Consider the following 20,430-nt stretch of genomic DNA (forward strand, 5'->3'; position numbering starts at 1 on the left):
TGTTGGACACTGCTTGTTCAGCCGTGTATGGGGCCATCTTTTTTTTTTTTTTTTTTTTTAAATAGTGCTTTATTTTATTTTATTTTTAAAAGGGAAAGTCTTGTGCATGAAACCAACCATTTATCGACTTTCTTTTGATAGAGTGCTTTATTTGTTACAATGTGCTGTTTGCCTCACTTTCTGTGCTGGAGATAGTTGTCAGAAACAGGTATGTAATGGGATTATATTATATTATATTAATTGGCAAATGCCAGATTAGAGCAAAAGCATAAGACTCAAGTAACTGCTCTCCATGTGTACAAACAGCAACTGAAATGATTTTGAGAGTATTCTTTGATATCAAGTCCAAAAGCTTTGGTTTCTAGCCTAACATATCCAAAGGATCCCACTGCATCAATTCATTGTATCCTTACTTAGCTGTGCTTACTTTACTGACAAACAAGACTGCTGATTGGAACCACTCATCTTTTTTTGCTTGTTATTATAAAAAATGTCATCTCCTGTACCTTTTCTTTTTAAATTAGAAGTGATAAAACAGCAGTAATTTTTTATGGTCCCTTATTAATTCGTAATTAGAGATGACAATTTGAATTGGTGAATCATAGTTAGGTGTCATTGGTTTAAGATAGTCGTTCAGAAATAATATATATTCCAACTTAAAATAAAATTTAGCAAAATAGTGGAGTAGTATCTGTTTGATGGCTGTACAATCCATACAACTATATACCAGAAAAAAGTTGACAAAAGAACAATCAAAACATTTTCTTATTAATTGAAATTTGTTACTAAATTAAAAATTGGCAATCAATCGTGCGAGAATCAAAGTTATGTCGTGCAACCGAATAAATCCGGGAAAGGAATTGATTTAATAATTTCCCCTTTTTAAATTCATTTGACAGACAAATGATTTTCATTTTTTTTTTATTTTAATCGGAGATTATTATCCAATAATGTAAAATTTGTCTGTCCGCAAGATTTGGAAAAAGGAAAAATCTCGTCAAATATATTAATCATGACAAAATCGAGAAAATTAGGAAGCTAGAAAAAAAACATTTATTTTTTTCCTAAAAGAAAATAATGAAATGAATCGACGTAAAAAGACTAAAAGAGAATTAATGGGGCCCGGTCCGAATAATAAAGTCTCCGGTGACGAGTCAAGCAACGGGCCGGAATCCAGGCTGGCGCGCGGGTCCAACCACGAGGGCGGCCGGCGTCCTCGTGGGTGGGCCCTAGTTGTTGTGTCAATGCGGCACCGTATATCACGCGTTACGTTTCCTTCCGTTACGTTCATTTTCGTCCTCTCTATAAATCGCGATCCGTCGCTCTGCCCTTGCCCTCAGATCCTTCGCATCCCGAGCCGCATCGCTGAAGGAGAAGAGGAGATCGCATTCTGAGAGGTTTCTCGATCTCTCGTTACACTCCGCGATTTTAAGCTCCTGCGAGATCGTCTCGCCTCGCCTCGGGAAGTTCATCGAGCTAGGGCTTAGCGTTCCGTGGTCTTTGAGTCGATCGAGGGAGAAAGATGAATCGGGCACTTCCTCTTGGTTTGATGGCGGTCTTCATGGCGTTGGCGTTCGGCGTCGCGCTAATGCCGGCCGTCCAGGCAAATTCTCCGGCGCCGGCACCCGCGCCGACCAGTGATGGTGAGTCGAGCTCTTCCCATTTTGGTATCATCTCATAACTAGGGTTATGTCAACAGAGCAACGAAGAAATAGATGATTCTTTCGCCATGATTCATTTTAATCGCAAGCATGAACGATGAAAAATGATGCTAGAAAAATGGTTTTGCAGGGGTATCCGTCGACCAAGGGATTGCTTACCTGCTGATGCTGGTGGCGCTGGTGCTCACCTATCTCATCCACCCTTTGGACGCCTCATCATCCTACAAGCTCTTCTAGAGACGATGTTCTCTTAGTTTGATTTTATCATTATTAGTCGTAGTTAACTCTGGAAATTGTTTTATTTGGGGATTTTGTTAGCCGTGTGGCCGTAGTGTGTTGTTCGATTTGGTCCTCTGTTTGGGTTGTTCTTGTGCTACTCTTGATTCCTTCTCGTTGTAGGATCATAAAATTATTCTTTTCATTTGTGTCGACTTATTGCCATCCGATCCTGCCTCAGTTCTTCCTAGGCTTGCTCTGCTAACTTGCATAATAATCATGAACTAGATTGGTGCTGCAACACTAACTCTTACTCTGAAAAGAATACTGAAAAAATAGATTATCAGTAACACAAGTTGGAAATCAAGTTGCAACACCAACTCTTATTATCTCTTGGCCGAAATCAAGAAGGAAAAAACAAGTTGTTTCTTCCCCTCCTTTGGTGGTACCTAATGTGAACAAATATTGAACCAGTAACACGAATCTGATTATCAGTAGTGGATTCTGATCTTTTTCTTTCTTTCTTTGGTTTTTGGGGGGAATAAAAGAATAGATACTTTACAAAAAGCAAGAGGCATCCTATGCCGAAGCTTCAGAGGATGTGGGGGCACCAAAGCATAGGTAGTGTAGTTTCTGTAGGAATGGGGCATCCGCTGCTCAAGATAAAGATAGGTCAAATTGTTATTTGTTTTAATAAATCTTAGAATTAATTTTTAATAGGTCTAAAATGTCTCGTTTGATCAGGAAAGAGTTCACATTTCGTCTAGACTTATAAAAACAAACAACAATTTTAGCTATCCTATATTTTAGTTGGCATTAGATATTTAATTTGTGCTTATTAATAATCATGGCTCGACTAATCTGACTCACCATGAGGATAAATAAAAAACGTATTCTTAGATCACCCATATCACCGTCTCACCTTTTTCATTCCATAGTTGTTTGAGTTGAACTACCTTAATAAAATACTCATTTAGTGGACAAACTTTGTTCGACTATTGGGATAAGTCTTTTTCCTCTTTGATTTAACCATCTAGTTTTTTAGATCATTGCTCCAGAAAATCCCAATAACATCTTGCTATGGTCATAGGATCCACTTAGCAAATACTTAGTGTGCATATAGAAGAGTAAATGGAAAAACAAAACTCAGAATTTGAAGCGCTGTATTCTTTGTGGTTGTCTCGATCATCTCTGTCGCCCTTTTCTTTTTGAATCTTTCTGAAACAAGCTTCAGAATTCCATGTACCGAGTATACAGTCGAAGTACTTTATTGCCTGACTAGAGAAACTGAACTTCAAACGGTCAAAAACATAACTTCAAGCGGTCAAAAATATAGGCGAAATGAAATGTGCAAATATTCACACATCCAAGACCACATCAGTGTCCTAAAACATTGGAACATACGTTATGGAAAAAAAAAATGTCCTACCTCTATTTGCCTACGAGTCTCTGCTACGTCAAAGAGGCATGCGGCAGCGAGACTGCCTGCAACATGTCCAGCTAAAAATTCGTCTTCGAATGTGAAAATATGTGTGATACTATCCGAAAGCGGGAGATGACGCGTTCGATAAATAGCTGTGATATTGACCAAATGAAGATCCTTTTCCAACAAAAGGGATTATCAATGAGGGTGAAATTTCTTTCTGCACATACTCAAATGAACAAACAGAACAACAACGTCAAAAACTAAAGAAGGGGGTCCTTGACAAAGATCCTTCGACACTCAAGTCAGTAACTGTTCGAGCGGGAAGAAGAACAATAGATGAATAATGAGAGCTCGCCCGTAGTAAAATGTATATTAAAGCGTACCTCACCATCGGAGAGGACCCCCTTATATATAACCTCTATAATCTCCTCTGTATTGGCCCTGAGATGGGTTGGTGGGAGCGTTGGGGCGAGCGTATTCGTCTTTTGTCACCATCTATAATCTCCATAATTAAGAGATAACAGAGGATGTCGGATGTCAGAAGTTATCGAGTAAGGAAATATGTATACCTGAGAGGTGTGTAGTTACCGTCTGAGTAATCTTCCATTATTCGTGTACATATTTTCTGTAACTGACACCATTAATGAAGTGGTTGAGGAAATATGCTGTCATAATGTGTCGACTGAGGAAAGGTGTAAAGTTACCTTCGAGGAATGTTTTATTGAATGCTCATGTTATTATAGAAGAATATTTTTTGACAAACAATTATTATTCTCTGACAAACGGTTGTGATTCTCTAACAATGTTGTCCCCTGAGTATATCCGTGTCAGACGTTTAGCCGACCGCTACATATTGTGGTGACAGATCAAGATATATGAATGAGATACTGAGTTCTATAAGGACGTTCGGCCATTAAGACTGTCTTGTCATATGTCGTGTGACGTTGGAAATCTTCTTACGAATAGAGAACCAAGTCCCCTGAGTCTAGGCGGTTCTACGACCGATCAGCCCTATGTTGGGATGCTTGCTTCTGAAGAATGAGGAACCGAACCCCGACAAGCTCGACCTGTGCTTTTAACGGATCGTCCAAGTATCTGGAGGTCTGTGTCTGAAGTGATATCCTGAGCTATAGCAATCCGATCAGGTTTCTTCTAGGAGTTGTCTTGCATTTACTCCACGGAGGATACTGAGCCCTATAAATCCGGTCGACCTTATACTTGGCTGCCCATATGCAGGAGGACGAGGAAATGAACAGTGAAAGCTTATATGCTCATCGATTGTATATTAGGTTATACTCTGAGAATAAAAGGCTACATCACTGAGATCTGGATGAATATATTCTCGATCGTCCTTGCGGCAAACCGGTACTTTTTTAAGCTCGAGTGGCTCAAGAACAATCAGTTATATGCTAATTGTTCTGACATAGGAGTGACTCACTAGGCCCCTCAGACCCGGCCTGCCCAAAGGCCAAGAACCTCAGTGCTGAGTAAGGAGCAAGAGAGTGACATGCTGGCTACCACCTTTTCTTGTCTTTGACTGTCATATCATCTTGACCTTGACTTCCACATCACCTCAAGGGTCGAGTTTAACACCCTATATTACTAACCTCCCATTCAAATCTAGTCGAAGGAGGCTCATAGTCTACTGACTAAACCTAAGTCTTGTATCTGTTCAACTAGCTTGCTTATTGGTTCAACCGAGTGAATGTGCATCTACTCGCCCATTATTGGTTTGACCCGGTGAATGCCCGTTATTGCTACACTTGGTTGTTTTTCGAAAAAGTGTATGTCAGAGGATTGGCGTGCCCCATAGTGTACCCCTGATACGTAGGAAGACATTTTTCAAAGTAATGATTTGGTTGTTTTCTCCATCATCAATGCCCATTTATGTGCAAGTGTCATGTGCCCCATTAAAATATTCTTTGAAGCGACAATTGACACATGCTTTTTCGTATGGACCAATGGCACTCCTCCATTTGCAAATCTACAATTATCAATGAGCACGGTGTTTTAATCGGATGGTTGCAGTGTGGCCTTATCCTATGGTTCACGTTTAAAAACCCGAAGGGGTGTAAAAACAACTCACCTTGCACTTCGTCTTCTTCAATTTTCTCTCTGGTGATTTTTTTTGACCAACTTGTCTTTCTTTTGAAATGAATAAGTAAGTCCTTCCTTAGATTCTTTGCTATTATTCTATCATTCTCCCATGGCTCAAGAATTTGTTGCTCCGTAGTATACTTTTACTCATTCGGATTTTGATAGAAGTGATCGAGAGTTCCTTTGTCTTTCATTCAAAATCCCTAAAAGTCATCGCATTCGCCTTCCGACCCCTCGGGATCACCCCTATCATCCCCCTTAGGGTTGTGTTACCTTCTTTAAGGATAAAATGAAAGCGGGATTGCATTTTCTTATCCCCCACTTCCTTTCTGAAATAAGCTTATACTTTAATATTCTTCTCTCTCAATTTACCTTGAACGCATTTCGCAGCATGTGCGGGATGTTGATTTTATTTCGCCTATATGCCATTCCACCGACTCCTCATAATTTTCATTTATTTTTGTATCCCAATAAGTCAGAGCCGAAGGTTTTTCTATTTCAATCTCACCATAAGGCAGTGTTCTTCAAGGACCTGCCTTCTTCCAATAAGGGCTGAAAAACTTTTTTTTTTCATTTAATTACCCGACCTTGCTTCCTAGCTGATTGCCTGGCGATATGACCTTCCCACCCTTCCCGAGCTTGGGAGCTTCAAGCTTGACCCATCCTTCATCTCCTTATCAAAGAAATCGGGTGATGTTTAATTCAAAGCTCCTAAATTGCTATAGTAAGGGTTGCTATATCTGTTTGGGCTAAGTCTCATCCAAGCGAAACTTTACTGCTCTTTTGGTAAGGCTTACAATTTTGTCCATTATATTATCATTAACTAAGGTCTTTCTTATTTCATGCAATGGATGCCTTTTTCGAGGTTGTAGCTTCCGAGTGTATCCAATTACAAGAGGATGCGCCAATTCAGAAGGAGCAAATGTTGCTAGCTGAGCAAGCTCAGCAGCCGACCGTCCTCTTGGTGAAGCAGCCGATAGCCAGGCGGCTAGCTCCAATGAGGTGGTCATGCAGGAAGAAGTGTCAATCGACCCTCTCATAGTCTCTAAGGAATCTCCCTCTCAGGAGGCGGAGGCAACTGTGAAAAGGCATCATAAGAGGCGCAAGCTCGCCCTCTCTGCCCAAGTTTTTGAGGAGCGAGCATCTCCCATTGAAGTCCACTTGCCTCACCTCACACCCATTAGGCTCAGTTTTCCGAACGGACTTTGTTCGCTCGTCCTTCAGTGTCCACTCTTCCAAGCAGTCCAATCTAAGAGGCTACACCACAACCGACTGACTCTCCCAGCCGACCGACTTCATAACCTACTGCTCTCCCAGTCACCCCTCAAGTCGCAGCTCCATCCTTTGCCTCCTTCATCATTGAGCCAAATGGCTTTATCAATTCTCCGCCTACTATAATCTACCCTTTGCTTAGACAATGCCTCTGTTAGAGTGTATACTAAAAGTCTAGCTTTTTGTATAAATATTTATTTTGAAATAAGAATCACATTGGTCAAATGTCTACATTTATATGCTAAGTGTAGTTGTTTATTTAATTTATATTGAAGATAACATGGTGTGTGGTGTCACACAGAAGATCATGTTATCAGATCCTTATAAATTATAAATAGTTGCTCACAACCAAGATAGAATGGGACAAACCATTGGAATAGTTGTAGTGTAATTTGGTATTAGTTTATCTTGACTATAAAATTACACTAGTACACTCTGAGTGTATTGAGCAGGACCATTTGAGGTTGTTCTTTTTATACTGACTGTTAAAAAGAACAAGACCTCTGTTATTATAGAAGTGTGTACTCTTAATCATGATATAATAACAAGTACGTATACTTAATAGTTATTTCTTTAATTTATCAAAGGGTGCGATTTAGTTCGTTAAATCAATAGACCCGATAAGTTGAGAAATGATATTATTTATATGGTGTGTTGTTGATTATAGAATGAAACTGTGTCATAGTAATTTAGGTTGATGATGTCCCCTTGGGGAGCTCATAAGGATTGTCATGTAAACCCTACAGGTGGACTTAGTCCGACATGACAATAAAGTTGAGTGGTACTACTCTTGGAGCTAGATATTAATTAAGTGAGTTGTCAGTAACTCATTTAATTAGTGGACATTTAATATTTTAAACACAGGGAGACTAACACACTCATGATAAGAAGGTGCCCATATTGTAATATGATATTGGTGTGGTAGTGCAATAATAACTCTTTAGTGAAATGAGATATTATTGATGAACTTGAGTTGGGTGTTCGGGGCAAACACGAGAAGCTCAAGCTCAAGCTCATCGGGAGACCAAAACCAATTCCTCCTCTCGGTTCCTGTTGTAGCCTCTTATTTATAAAGCCATATATCCACATAAAGACAAGCTTCTTACCCATCTTATGGTGGCTGGCCAAGCCAAGCTTGGAGCCCAAGCTAGGGTCGGCCAAGCCAAAGACTTGAGCCATGTTGTGGCCGGCCAAGCTTGGAGCCCAAGCTAGGTGGCCGACCACATTAAAATAAAAGGGTGTTTTAATTTTAAAATCTTTCCTTTTGTGGAAGCCATGATTTTAAAAGAGAGTTTTTAAAATTTTAAATATTTCCTTTTATAGCTTTCTACAAAGGATTAAGAGAAAGGTTTGATATCTTTCCTTATTTGTAGTTAAAAGAAAGATTTTAATTTTTGATAAAACTTTCCTTTTTGGTAACCATCCACATGTTTTAAAAGAGAGATTTTAATTTATAAAATTTTCCTTTTATAACCAACAAGGGATTTAAAAGAGAAATTTTTTAATTAAAATTTCTTACCGGAAACAAATAAGGAAGTTTTAATTTTGTGTTTAAAACTTTCCTTGTTTGGAGCACAAGGAGGTGGCCAGCCATGACAAGAAGAAAAGGAAGTTTTATTTTTTGGTTTTAAAACTTTCCTTTTTAGTCATTGGCAAGGAATATAAGGAAGTTTTAATTATGTTTAAAACTTTCCTTTTTTGCCAAGACCAAGGATTATAAAAGAGATGGAAGGGTGTCTCATGAGAATAACACATTTTCTATTCCTTTCTTCTAATCCTTGGTGGCCGGCCCTTGTCCTTCTCTCTTCTTCTTTTGTTTTCCCTCTTGGTGGCCGGCGGCATCTTGTGTGGAGATATCTTGGTGGCCGGTTGCTTGAAGGAGAAGATGAAGAGAAGGAAGCTCTCTTGTCTAGCATCCCTTAGAGGTTAGTTGGTGGCCGGATCTTGGAAGCCTTGGAAGAAGCTTGAGTGGATTTCATCTTGAAAGATCGCCGCCCACACGACGTCTAAGAGAATGAGGGGAATACGACTGAAGATCAAGAGGTCTATAAGCTACAAAAGATATAACTAGTTATTAGTTTTCGCATCATAACTAGTTCATCTTTTGTATAGATCTTGAAAACCAAACACAAGAGGTTATCGATTTTTAAGTTATCATTTTTGTTATTGATTTTATTTTTCGATTTCATGTTTCGATAATGTGCTTCTATTGAGGTCTCTATAGTTAAACCTAGTTTACTGTAAGAAGTTAAATATCCGTTTTCTTTGAAAGGTTTTGTCTAGGAAGTGGTGGATGATCTCATACCCAAAAATGTCTAGTGCCTCACCATTTTTAACCTGGAAGACGATCTTTGAAATAGATATTTGATAACTTCTGTAATATGGTTTAACTTAGGAAGATCACATTGGTTAAACTTGGAGTAAAAATGTTAAGTATCGTTTCTAATCCAAGTTTAACTTTTGAAGGATAATTTGGATTAATAATGTTAAGTATCGTTTGCAATCCAAATTTAACTTCAGTAGAGCACATGGGTAGCTAGGATAGTTCCATACTTGTACAAATTTTTATACAGGGGAACTAGGACGGTATTCCGAGTAGCAACCAACAATTGGTATCAGAGCTAGGTTTTAACCTCTGTGTGTTTGGTTTTAGTTTAATTATGCACATGTCATACATATTTTTGGCAGGATAATAGTAGGATATGCAAATAGATTAACTCTGTGGTTGCAAGCTCCAACTATTATGGTCTATTGTGATTATGTGTGATTGGACCCTCGGACATGTCGAGGGCATTTTATGTGTGTACATGATTGTATGTATTAAACACAGCAGGAGCTGTATTAGTTTTAGTATTTTACATTTTATTCGATCTAGACTTTATGTACATTCCTTTGTGGAATATAGGATCGATATATGTAAAATTTTATTTTTGTCGCGGATCGTATCCTTGCGAGGCATGGTACTATTTAAGGACTAGAGGTACAGCAAAAAAAGAAGCAAGATAGATGTGACGACTAGACCCGATTGCGGTGGCTAAAGATGGCAGCAGATAGGGTTGGCAGCACACGGAGGACAGTGATGGAAGAGGTCATAATAGTTGGGAAATTATTTTTCCATATTTATTACTTTTATTTGCTATGATGTGTGTGTGCATGTTAAAATCCTCATCTTAAATAACTAAGTAGGAGAGAGATTAGTAAATAAATTCCACGGTCTCTATTACTGGTTTGTAAGTGATGCAAACAAATTGCGCGTTGGCTCTGAGTGCCTTCCTCGACATTGGATGAGTTTTTTGTGGGCACTAGATTAAACTTCCTTAATGGATGATTATAGGAAATTATTTAGGATGTGTGTGATCTTCTCGATCTGAAGGGGCACAATTCTATTTAATGGACTAAGTATCAAGTAATGGTATACACTTAGGCACATTTAATAGTATCCTCTCCATCGGAGTCATTGCTATTATATGTGTGACCAAAGGAATACCAACTATTAATTTTATTTGTCATAAAGTTAGGTTGACAAGAATAAAATTAATGGGTAAAACCTCCTCTTACAATTGTTTGAATTTGTATACGTCCACACTATCATGACATACAAAATTCACGGTGTTTTGAGGTGTTGGTGAATTTAAATAATATTGTTTGAGGACCCAATATTATTCTAAATTCTAAAGTTTTGACCAAAACTTATTTTGTGATTCTTAGGATGACTTTCAACCCACTAGTTATTATACTGAAAGAGAACAAACTTACTGGTCCCAATTACATAGATTGGAAAAGAAACCTAGGCATTGTCCTAACTGCTGAAGGCTATAAGTTTGTACTGATGGAGGTCTACCCTAATGTACCTAATATCGATTCTTGTGAAGAGGAGATTGAGCATCATAGGAAATGGTCAAGGCAGATGAGATGACACGGTGTTACATTTTGGCTTCAATGTCAAATGTACTGCAACATCAGCATCAGGACATGCCAACTGTCTATGACATGATGAGCAATCTCTAGGATCTCTCATACACTAGAATTGGGATGCTAAGCAACTGGCTATGAGAAAGTTAATGACAACCACCATGTCAGAGGGGACACCTGTAAGGGATCATATCCTCAAAATGATGGCTTACTTGAACGAGATACAAATCCTTGGAGCTGAAATCAATGGGGAAACCCAGGTCGATATTATTCTCCAATCGCTACCCAAAAGTTTTGAGCAGTTCCGCCTGAACTACAATATGAATAAAAGGATTTATTCATTGGTGGAACTACTGACAGAAGTTCAAGCAGCAGAAGGTCTATTTTGTCATAGTTCTCAAATCCACTTTGCTGAAAATGTTTCTACTTCTAAGTCGAAAGGCAAGAAGAAGAAGAAGAAACAAGCTGGTTCGGCAAAGAAAGTGAATCGATCTCTAGGTACTGGACTAAAAGCAGGAGTGAAGAACCCGAAGGGCAAGTGCTTCATTTGCAAGCAGTCTAGACATTGGAAGGTGGATTGTCCTCATAGGAAAGAGAACCATAAAGGTATATCATATTCTCTAGTGGTTGAAACATGTTTAGCGGTGTTATCTACCAGTACCTGGTGTGTAGATACAGGAGCCACTGATCATGTCTGCAATACATTGCAGGGGTTCCAGGAAACTCAATAACTATATGAAGGTGAGATAATCGTCTACATAGGCAATGCGACGAAAGTGGCGGCTGTTGCAGTGGGAGATGTTTACTTATCATTTGATAGGAATAGAAATTTGATTTTGAGAAATTGTCTTTATGTACCAAGTTTTAGAAAGAATTTAATTTCAGTTTCTAAACTGTTTTTGGATGAATATATTGTTTCTTTTGATAACAAAGTGGTTATTAAGAAAAATAGGGTAGTTATCTGTTCTAGTACATTAGTAGCCAATTTGTATACTCTAAATCCAATAACTCCCACAAAGCAACAAATAGAAATTAATAACACATCTTCTAATGCTAATAAGAGAAAGGAACCTTCGAAAATGAACCAAACATATCTTTGGCATCTAAGACTTGGTCATATTAACTTAAGTAGGATTCAAGGGCTAATAGCCGATGGACTCTTGGGTTCATTAGTGTTGGAAAATTTTCCAACCTGTGAACTTGCTTGGAAGAGAAAATGACAAAGAGACCTTTTGAAGCCAAGGGGTATAGAGCAAAAGATGTGTTGGAACTGGTTCATTCTGATTTGTGTGGTCCTATGACTATCCAGGCGAGAGGTGGTTTCGAATATTTTATTTCTTTTATAGATGACTATTCGAGATATGGATATATTTACTTGATGCGCCGCAAGTCTGAGTGCTTTGATAAGTTCAAAGAGTACAAGGCTGATGTGGAGAAACATAATGGTAAAAATATCAAGACACTACGGTCTGATCGTGGTGGAGAGTACCTCTCAGGAGAGTTTAGGAATTACTTATCAGATGTTGAGATTCAATCCCAATTTTCTACACATAGTACACCCCAACAGAATGGTGTGGCAGAACGAAGGAATATGACTCTTATGGAAATTATTAGATTGATGATGAGTTTTTCAGAATTACCAAATTCGTTCTGAAGATATGCTTTAGAAATGACAGTGTACATTCTGAATTTGGTACCTTCTAAATCAGTACCCTATACTCCCACAGAATTGTGAAACGAGCGTAAGCCTAGTCTGAGTCATGTTCGGATTTGGGGTAGTCCATCACTGTTGGTTGCTACTCGGAAAACCTAATGGTTCCACTGTACAAAAATTTTGTACAAAGGTCTGAACATTTTCCTAGCTACCATGTGTTCTTTTAAATTAAACTTGGATCGCCTGCGGAACTTAACACGTTTGATCCAAAGTATAATTTATTTGTTCTTTTAGGTTTAGACTTGGATCTCCTACGGAACTTAACACGTTCGATCCAAATCACCTAGGTTATTAATTCCATTAAATATTAATTTCTAAAATTGGCTTTCAGGACTGGATGGCGAGACACATGGCCTTCTTGGATATGGGAACAACCACCACCGCCTAGACAAAGCCTTTTAAGGAAAGCTAATATTTAATTTTCTTAAATAACTTTAGGTTAACCAAAAAGAACAACCAAATCAGAAGGAAAAGAAAAACAAAAGAACACAACATTGAAAACAAATTCGAAATACTAGAATCGCATGCCTCTTGTATTTGGTATTTTTACAAAGAAATAAAACTAGTATGATGTGGAAATTAAATACTAGTATACCTTTTCTTTTGCAAGCAAAAACCTCTAGGTCTTCTACCGTATTCCTTTTCTAACCTCGGACGTTGTGTGGGCAACGATCTTACGAGATGAGAAACCACTAAAGCACCTTCTTCTCCTCCTTGCAAGGTTCGGCCACAACAAGAGCACCTCCAAGGATGAAGAGAAAACACCACCAATGCTCCAAGGGATGCAAGCTTTCTCTCCTTCTTCTCCAAGCTAGAATCCGGCCACCACTTGATCTCCAAGAGGAAAGGAAGTTTCGGCCACAAGGATGGAGAGAAGAGAAAGGGATGAGCCGGCCACACCAAGGAAGAAAAGAGAGAGAAATAATAGAGGTTGTTCACCTTAAAGGCTCCCCAAACCCCCTCTTTTATAATCCTTAGTTTTGGCAAATAAGGAAATTTAATTACAATAAAATTTCCTTAACTTTCCTTGACATGAGTTAATTAAGAAAAATTAAATAAAATTTCCTAATAAATCATATCATGGCCGACCACCTTATGGAGAGCAAACAAGGCAATTTTCAATCAACAATTAAAATTCCTTATTTGTCTTCGGAAATTTTAAAAAATAAAATTTCCCTTTAAAATCCCTTCATGGTTGATAAAAAGAAATTTCTATAATTTTAATTTTTCAACATGTGAATAATTTACAAATAAGAAAAATAAAATATCCTTTCAATCTACAAATAAGGAAAGAGATTTAATCTCTTTCTTTAATCTTTTGTAGAAACTTATACAAAAGATATTTTAATTTTTAATCTCTCCAATAAATTATATCTTCCACATAATAAAATTTTAAAATTAAAATTCTTTTCTAATTTAATAGGGTCGGCCACCTAAGCTTGGGTTCAAGTTAGGGCCGGCCACCCATGGACCAAGGTTTGGCCGGCCCTAGCTTGGTTCTCAAGCTAGCTTGTTCGGCCCCTACAACATGGGTATGAAGGTGGGTATAGTACTCTATAAATAAGAGGCTACGATAGGGACCCGAGAGGAGGAATTGGTTTTGGTCTCCCGATAAAATTAAGCATCCCGTGTTCGCCCTGAACACACAACTTAATTTTATCAATAATAATTCATTCCACTAGAGAACTCTTATTGAACTACCGCACCAATCCCAAATTACATTTTTGGGCTCCTTCTTATTATGAGTGTGTTAGTCTCCCTGTGTTTAAAATGTCGAATGTCCACTAATTAAGTAAGTTACTGACAACTCATTTAATTAGTATCTTAGTCCAAGAATAGTACCACTCAACCTTATCGTCATGTCAGATTAAGTCCACCTACAGGGTTTAACATGACAATCCTTATGAGCTCATCTTGGGGACATTATCAACCTAGATCACTAGGACATAGTTTCCTTTTATAATCAACAACACACACTATAAGTGATATCATTTCCCAACTTATCGGGCTTATTGATTTATCGAACTAAATCTCACCCATTGATAAATTAAAGAAATAAATATCAAATATATGTGCTTGTTATTATATTAGGATTAAGAGCACACACTTCCATAATAACTGAGGTCTTTGTTCCTTTATAAAGTCAGTATAAAAGAAACGACCTCTGATGGTCTTACTCAATACACTCTAAGTGTACTAGTGTAATTATATAGTTAAGATAAACTAATTTCTAATTACACTATGACCTTCCAATGGTTTATTCCTTTCCATTTTGGTCGTGAGCTACTGTTTATAATTTATAAGGTACTAATAACATTATCTTCTGTATGTGACACCACATACAATGTTATCTACAATATAAATTAATTGAACAACTACAAATAAATGTAGATAATTTGACCAAATGTGATTCTTTATTCAAAATAAATGTTTACAAAAGCTTAGGCTTTCAGTATACACTTTAACAATCTCCCACTTGTACTAATGACTAAGTTGCCATATCTGCTTCCATACATCTGATTACCATTCCCTCCACATGCCGATCGAAAGCTTTTGCTGGAAGGGCTTTAGTGAAAGGATCTGCCAGGTTATCTGCTGATGCAATCTTGGCGATGACAACTTCTCCTCGCTTCACGATATCTCGTATCAGGTGGTACTTGCGCTCTATATGTTTACTTTCCTTATGGGCTCGTGGTTCTTCGAGTTTGCAACTGCACCGCTATTATCACAATAAATTGTGATGATTTTGGGCAAACCAAGAATCACATCTAAGTCCATTAGAAAGTTCTTGAGCCATACTGCTTCTTTAGCTGCCTCAGAGGCTGCTACATACTCAGCTTCCATGGTTGAGTCCGAAACGCATTTCTGCTTAACACTCCTCCATGCAATGGCTCCACCTCCTAAAGTAAACACATAGCCTGATGTAGACTTACTGTTGTCCCTATCCGATTGGAAATCTGAATCCGTGTAACCCACAGGGAGCAAATCGTCTGCTTGGTAGACTAGCATATAATCTCTAGTCCTTCTCAGGTACTTTAATATATGCTTTACCGTAGTCCAATGTCCTTGTCCAGGGTTACTTTGATATCTGCTAACCATGCCCACGACAAAACAGATATCAGGTCTCGTACAAAGCATTGCATACATAAGGCTTTCTACAGCCGAAGCATAAGGAACTTCTTTCATGTCCTCTATCTCCTTTGATGTCTTCGGAGACATCTCTTTAGATAGAGCTACTCCATGCCTAAAAGGTAAGAAACCTCTCTTGGAATTCTGCATGCTAAAACGAGCAAGGATTGTATCTATATATGAAACTTGGGACAGACACAACATTCTTTTCTTGCGATCTCTTATAACTTTGATCCCAAGAATGTGTGCACAATCTCCTAAGTCCTTCATATCAAATTATTTGGACAACCATACCCTTACGTCCGATAATACCTTGACATTGTTGCCAATTAACAAAATATCATCTACGTATAGTACAAGAAATACCACCACATTTCCGTTACATTTCTTGTATACACAAGACTCATCCGGACACTGAATAAATCCATATGACTGGATTACTTCATTAAACCGGATGTTCCAAGACCTTGAAGCTTGCTTCAGTCCATAAATGGACCGATTGAGCTTACACACTAGATGCTCTTTGCCTTTTTCAATAAACCCTTCTTGTTACTTCATGTGGATGTTCTCTTCAAGACTTCCATTAAGGAAAGCTGTCTTGACATCCATTTGCCAAATCTTATAATCCATATGAGCAGCAATGGATAAGAGTATCCGGATAGACTTAAGCATGGCTACCGGTGAAAAGGTCTCCTCATAATCGATTCCCTCTTTCTGAGTGTACCCTTTCGCAACAAGCCTAGCTTTGAAGGTTTCTACCTTCCTGTCTGTCCCTCTTTTCCTTTTGTAGATCCACTTGCATCCGACGGCTTTTACACCATCAGGTGGTTCTACAAGCTCCCAGACCTTATTAGAGTACATAGACTCTATTTCAGAATTCATCGCCTTTTGCCAAGATGCTGCATCTATATCTTGGAGTGCTTCGTCATATGTTCGGGGATCAGGTTCATGTTTACCCGGGATCAAGTCTGAAGACTCTCCTAAAAACATGAATCTCTCAGGTTCCCTCACAACTCTCCCACTATGACGAGGCACCGTCTGTGGTTGTGTATCATGTGTGACACGTGTTGCAGTCTCTTGTGGTACTTCATCTTGTACTGTTGGTACTGAAGTAGACGTGTCCTCTCTAAGTTCTTCTAAAACAACTTTACTACTGGGCTTGTGATCCATTATATAGTCTTCTTCTAAAAACTAGGCATTGGTGCTAACAATGACCTTCTGGTCTTTAGGACTATAAAATAAACCACCTTTCGTTCCTCTGGGATAACCCACAAACACGCGAACTTCTGTACGAGATTCTAACTTATCAGCATCTGGTTTCAGCACATGTGCTGGACTACCCCAAATCCGAATATGTCTTAGACTGAGTTTTCGCCCATTCCACAATTCTGTGGGAGTAGAAGATACTGATTTAGAAGGTACTAAGTTCAGAATGTGCGCTTCCGTTTCTAGAGCATATCCCCAAAACGAATTTGGTAATTCTGAATAACTCATCATCGATCTAACCATCTCCATAAAAGTCCTATTCTTTCGTTCTGCCACACCATTCTGTTGGGGTGTACCAGGTGCGGACAATTGGGATTAAATCCCGACCTCTGATAAGTAATTCCTAAACTCTCCTAAGAGGTATTCGCCACCACGATCAGATTATAGTGTCTTGATACTCTTACCTAGTCGTTTCTCCACATCAACCTTGTACTCTTTGAACTTATCAAAGCACTCGGACTTGCGGTGCATTAGGTAAATGTATCCGTATCTTGAATAATCATCTATAAAAGAGACAAAATATTCAAAACCACCTCTCGCCTGGATAGACATAGGACCACACAAATCAGAATGAACCAATCCTAACACTTCTTTGGCTCTATACCCCTTGGCCTTAAAAGGCCTCTTGGTCATTTTACCTTCCAAGCAAGATTCACAAGTTGAAAAATTTTCCAACTCTAATGAACCCAAGAGTCCATCGGCTATAAGCCTTTGAATCCTACTTAAGTTAATATGACCAAGCCTTAGATGTCAAAGATATGCTTGGTTCATTTCCGAAAGTTGTTTTCTCTTATTAGTGTTAGAAGATGTGTCATAAATTTTCATATTTTGCTTTGTGGGAGAAATTGAATTTAAAGTATATAAATTGCCAACTAATATACCAGAACAGATAATCACTTTATTTCTCTTTATAACTACATTGTTATTAAAAGAAACAGAATATCCATCCAAAAACAGTTTAGAAACTGAAATTAAATTCTTTCTAAAATTGGGTACATAAAGATAATTTCTTAAAACCAACTTTCTATTTCTATCAAAAGATAAGTAGACGTCTCCCACTGCAACAGCCGCCACCTTAGTAGCATTGCCCATGTAGACGGTTATCTCCCCTTCATATAGTCGTCGGGTTTCCTGGAACCCCTGCAAAGAATTGCAGACATGATCAGTAGCTCCCGTATCTACACACTAGGTGCTGGTAGATAACACCGCTAAACATGTTTCAAAAACCAGAGCATGAGATATACCTTTGTTGTTTTGATTCCTATGAGGACAGTCCACCTTCTAATGTCCTGACTGCTTGCAGATGAAGCACTTGCCCTTCGGCTTTTTCACTCCAGCTTTAGGTCCTGTACTCTGAGATTTATTCACTTTCTTTGCTGAGCTAACTTGTTTCTTCTTCTTCTTTCCTTTTAGTTTAGAAGTGGAACCATTTTCAGCATAGTGAATCTGAGAATTGTGACGAAATAAACCTTCTACTGCCTGAAGTTCTGTCAGTAGTTCCGCCAATGAATATACCCTTTTATTCATATTGTAATTCAGGCGGAATTGCTCAAAACTTCTAGGTAGCGTTTGGAGGATCATATCGATCTGGGTTTCCCCATCAATTTCTCCTCCAAGGATTTGTATTTCATTCAGATAAGCCATCATCTTTAGGATATGATCCCTCACAGGAGTACCCTCTTGCATGGTGGCCGTCATTATCTTTCTCATGGCTTCTTGCCTAGAGGTCTGATCCTGGTGACCAAAGAGTTCCTTGAGATTGTTCATAATATCATAGGCTGTTGGTAAATCTTGATGCTGATGTTGCAATACATTTGACATTGAAGCCAAAATGTAACACCGCGTCATCTCATCTGCTTTTACCCATTTCCTATGATACTCAATCTCCTCTTGGGTAGATTCACCATTGGGTGTATCAAGGCAAGGTTCAGTCAGTACAAACTTATAGCTTTCAGCAGTAAGAACAATGTCTAGGTTCCTTTTCCAATCTATGTAGTTAGGACCAGTAAGTCTGTTCTCTTTTAGTATGATGGCCAGTGGATTGAAAGTCATCCTAAGAATCACAAATAACTTTTGGTCAGAACTCTAAATTTAGAATAATATTGATTCCTCAAACAATACTATTTTAAATTAACCAACATATCAAAACACCGTGAATTTTGTATGCCACGATAGTGTGGACGTATACAAATTCAACATTTGTAAAAGGAGGGTTTAACCCATTAATTTTATTATCTTGTCAACCTAACTTTTTGACAAATAAAATTAATAGTTGGTTTCCTTTAGTCACACGAATAATAGCAGTGACTCCGATGGGGAGGATACTATTAGACGTGCCTAAGTGTATACCATTACTTGACACTAAGTCCATTAATAAGATTGTGCCCCTTCCGATGGGAAAGATCACACGCTCTTAATTAACTTCCTATAGTCATCCAAAATGGAAGTTTAATCTAGTGATCCGTAAACAAGCTCATCCGATATGGAGGAAGGCACTCAGAGCCAACGCGCAAGCTTGTTGCATCACTTATAAACCAGTAATGAAGACCGTGGAATTTATTTAAAAAATAAATCCCTCTCCCACTTAGTTATTTAAAGTGAGGAATTTTGACTATGCTAGCCTACTTAACATGCATACTAACAAGTACACACAGCATAAAAAGCAATAAATAGAAAAACTAATTTTCAACTATTATGACTTTTTATCTATTGCTGTCCTTCGTGTGTCGCCAACCCTAGCTGCTGTCATCTTTGACAACTGCCACCGGGTCTAGTTGTCGCATCCATCTTGCTCCTTGTTCCGCTGCGCCTCTGGTCCTCAAAAGGTTCCACGCCTTGCAAGATTCGATCCGCGACATAAATAGAATTTTACATTTTTCGATCCTATATTCCTCGAAGGAATGTACATGTATCTAGATCAAAAAATAAAATCCTAATAAAACTAAATACACCTCCTGCTGTATTTTATAATACAATCATGCACACACAATAAATGCCCTAGACATGTCCAAGGGTCCAATCACACACATAATAACTATAAGTCATAATAGTTGGATCCTGCATCCACAAAGTTAGCACATCCTACTATTAACCTGCCTAAATTATGTATGACATGTGCATAATTAAACTAATACCAAATACACAGAGGCAAAAACCCTAGCTCTGATACCAATTTTTGGTTGCTACTCAGAAAGCCTAATGGTTCCACTGTACAAAAATTTTGTATAAAGGTCTGAACCTTTTCCTAGCTACCATGTGTTCTTTTAAACTAAACTTGGATCGCCTGCGGAACTTAACACGTTTGATCCAAAGTTTAATTTATTTGTTCTTTTAGGTTTAGACTTGGATCTCCTGCGGAACTTAACACGTTCGATCCAAATCACCTAGGTTATTAATTCCATTAAATATTAATTTCCAAAATTGACTTCCAGGACTGCATGGCAAGACACATGGCCTTCTTGGATATGGGAACAACCACCACCGCCTAGACAAAGCCTTTTAAGGAAAGCTAATATTTAATTTCCTTAAATAACTTTAGGTCAACCAAAAAGAACAATCAAATCACAAGGAAAAGAAAAACAAAAGAACAAAACATTGAAAACAAATTCGAAATACTAGAATCGCATGCCTCTTGTATTTGGTATTTTTACAAAGAAATAAAACTAGTATGATGCGGAAATTAAATACAAGTATACCTTTTCTTTTGCAAGCAAAAACCTCTAGGTCTTCTACCGTAT

General features: G+C 38.2%; 1 protein-coding gene across 1 annotated transcript; it reads left to right on the forward strand.

The window, feature by feature from the left end:
* Window positions 1-1,318: 1,318 nt before the first annotated feature.
* LOC122043335 (arabinogalactan protein 22-like) lies at window positions 1,319-2,082 on the forward strand. Its single transcript, XM_042603942.1, has 2 exons — window positions 1,319-1,643; window positions 1,792-2,082. The coding sequence occupies exons 1-2, from the start codon at window positions 1,523-1,525 to the stop codon at window positions 1,896-1,898; spliced, it is 228 nt and encodes a 75-aa protein (XP_042459876.1). The 5' UTR covers window positions 1,319-1,522; the 3' UTR covers window positions 1,899-2,082.
* Window positions 2,083-20,430: the final 18,348 nt, after the last annotated feature.

The sequence above is a fragment of the Zingiber officinale genome, chromosome 1B, assembly GCF_018446385.1.
Source record: "Zingiber officinale cultivar Zhangliang chromosome 1B, Zo_v1.1, whole genome shotgun sequence".
Taxonomy (NCBI): Eukaryota; Viridiplantae; Streptophyta; class Magnoliopsida; order Zingiberales; family Zingiberaceae; genus Zingiber; species Zingiber officinale.

Excerpts from the sequence above, each read along its gene's own strand:
- LOC122043335 (XM_042603942.1), top strand. The coding sequence starts at position 1,523 with ATGAATCGGGCACTTCCTCTTGGTTTGATGGCGGTCTTCATGGCGTTG. Across the intron at positions 1,644-1,791 it reads ACCCGCGCCGACCAGTGATG|GGGTATCCGTCGACCAAGGG; the intron begins GTGAGTCGAGCT and ends ATGGTTTTGCAG.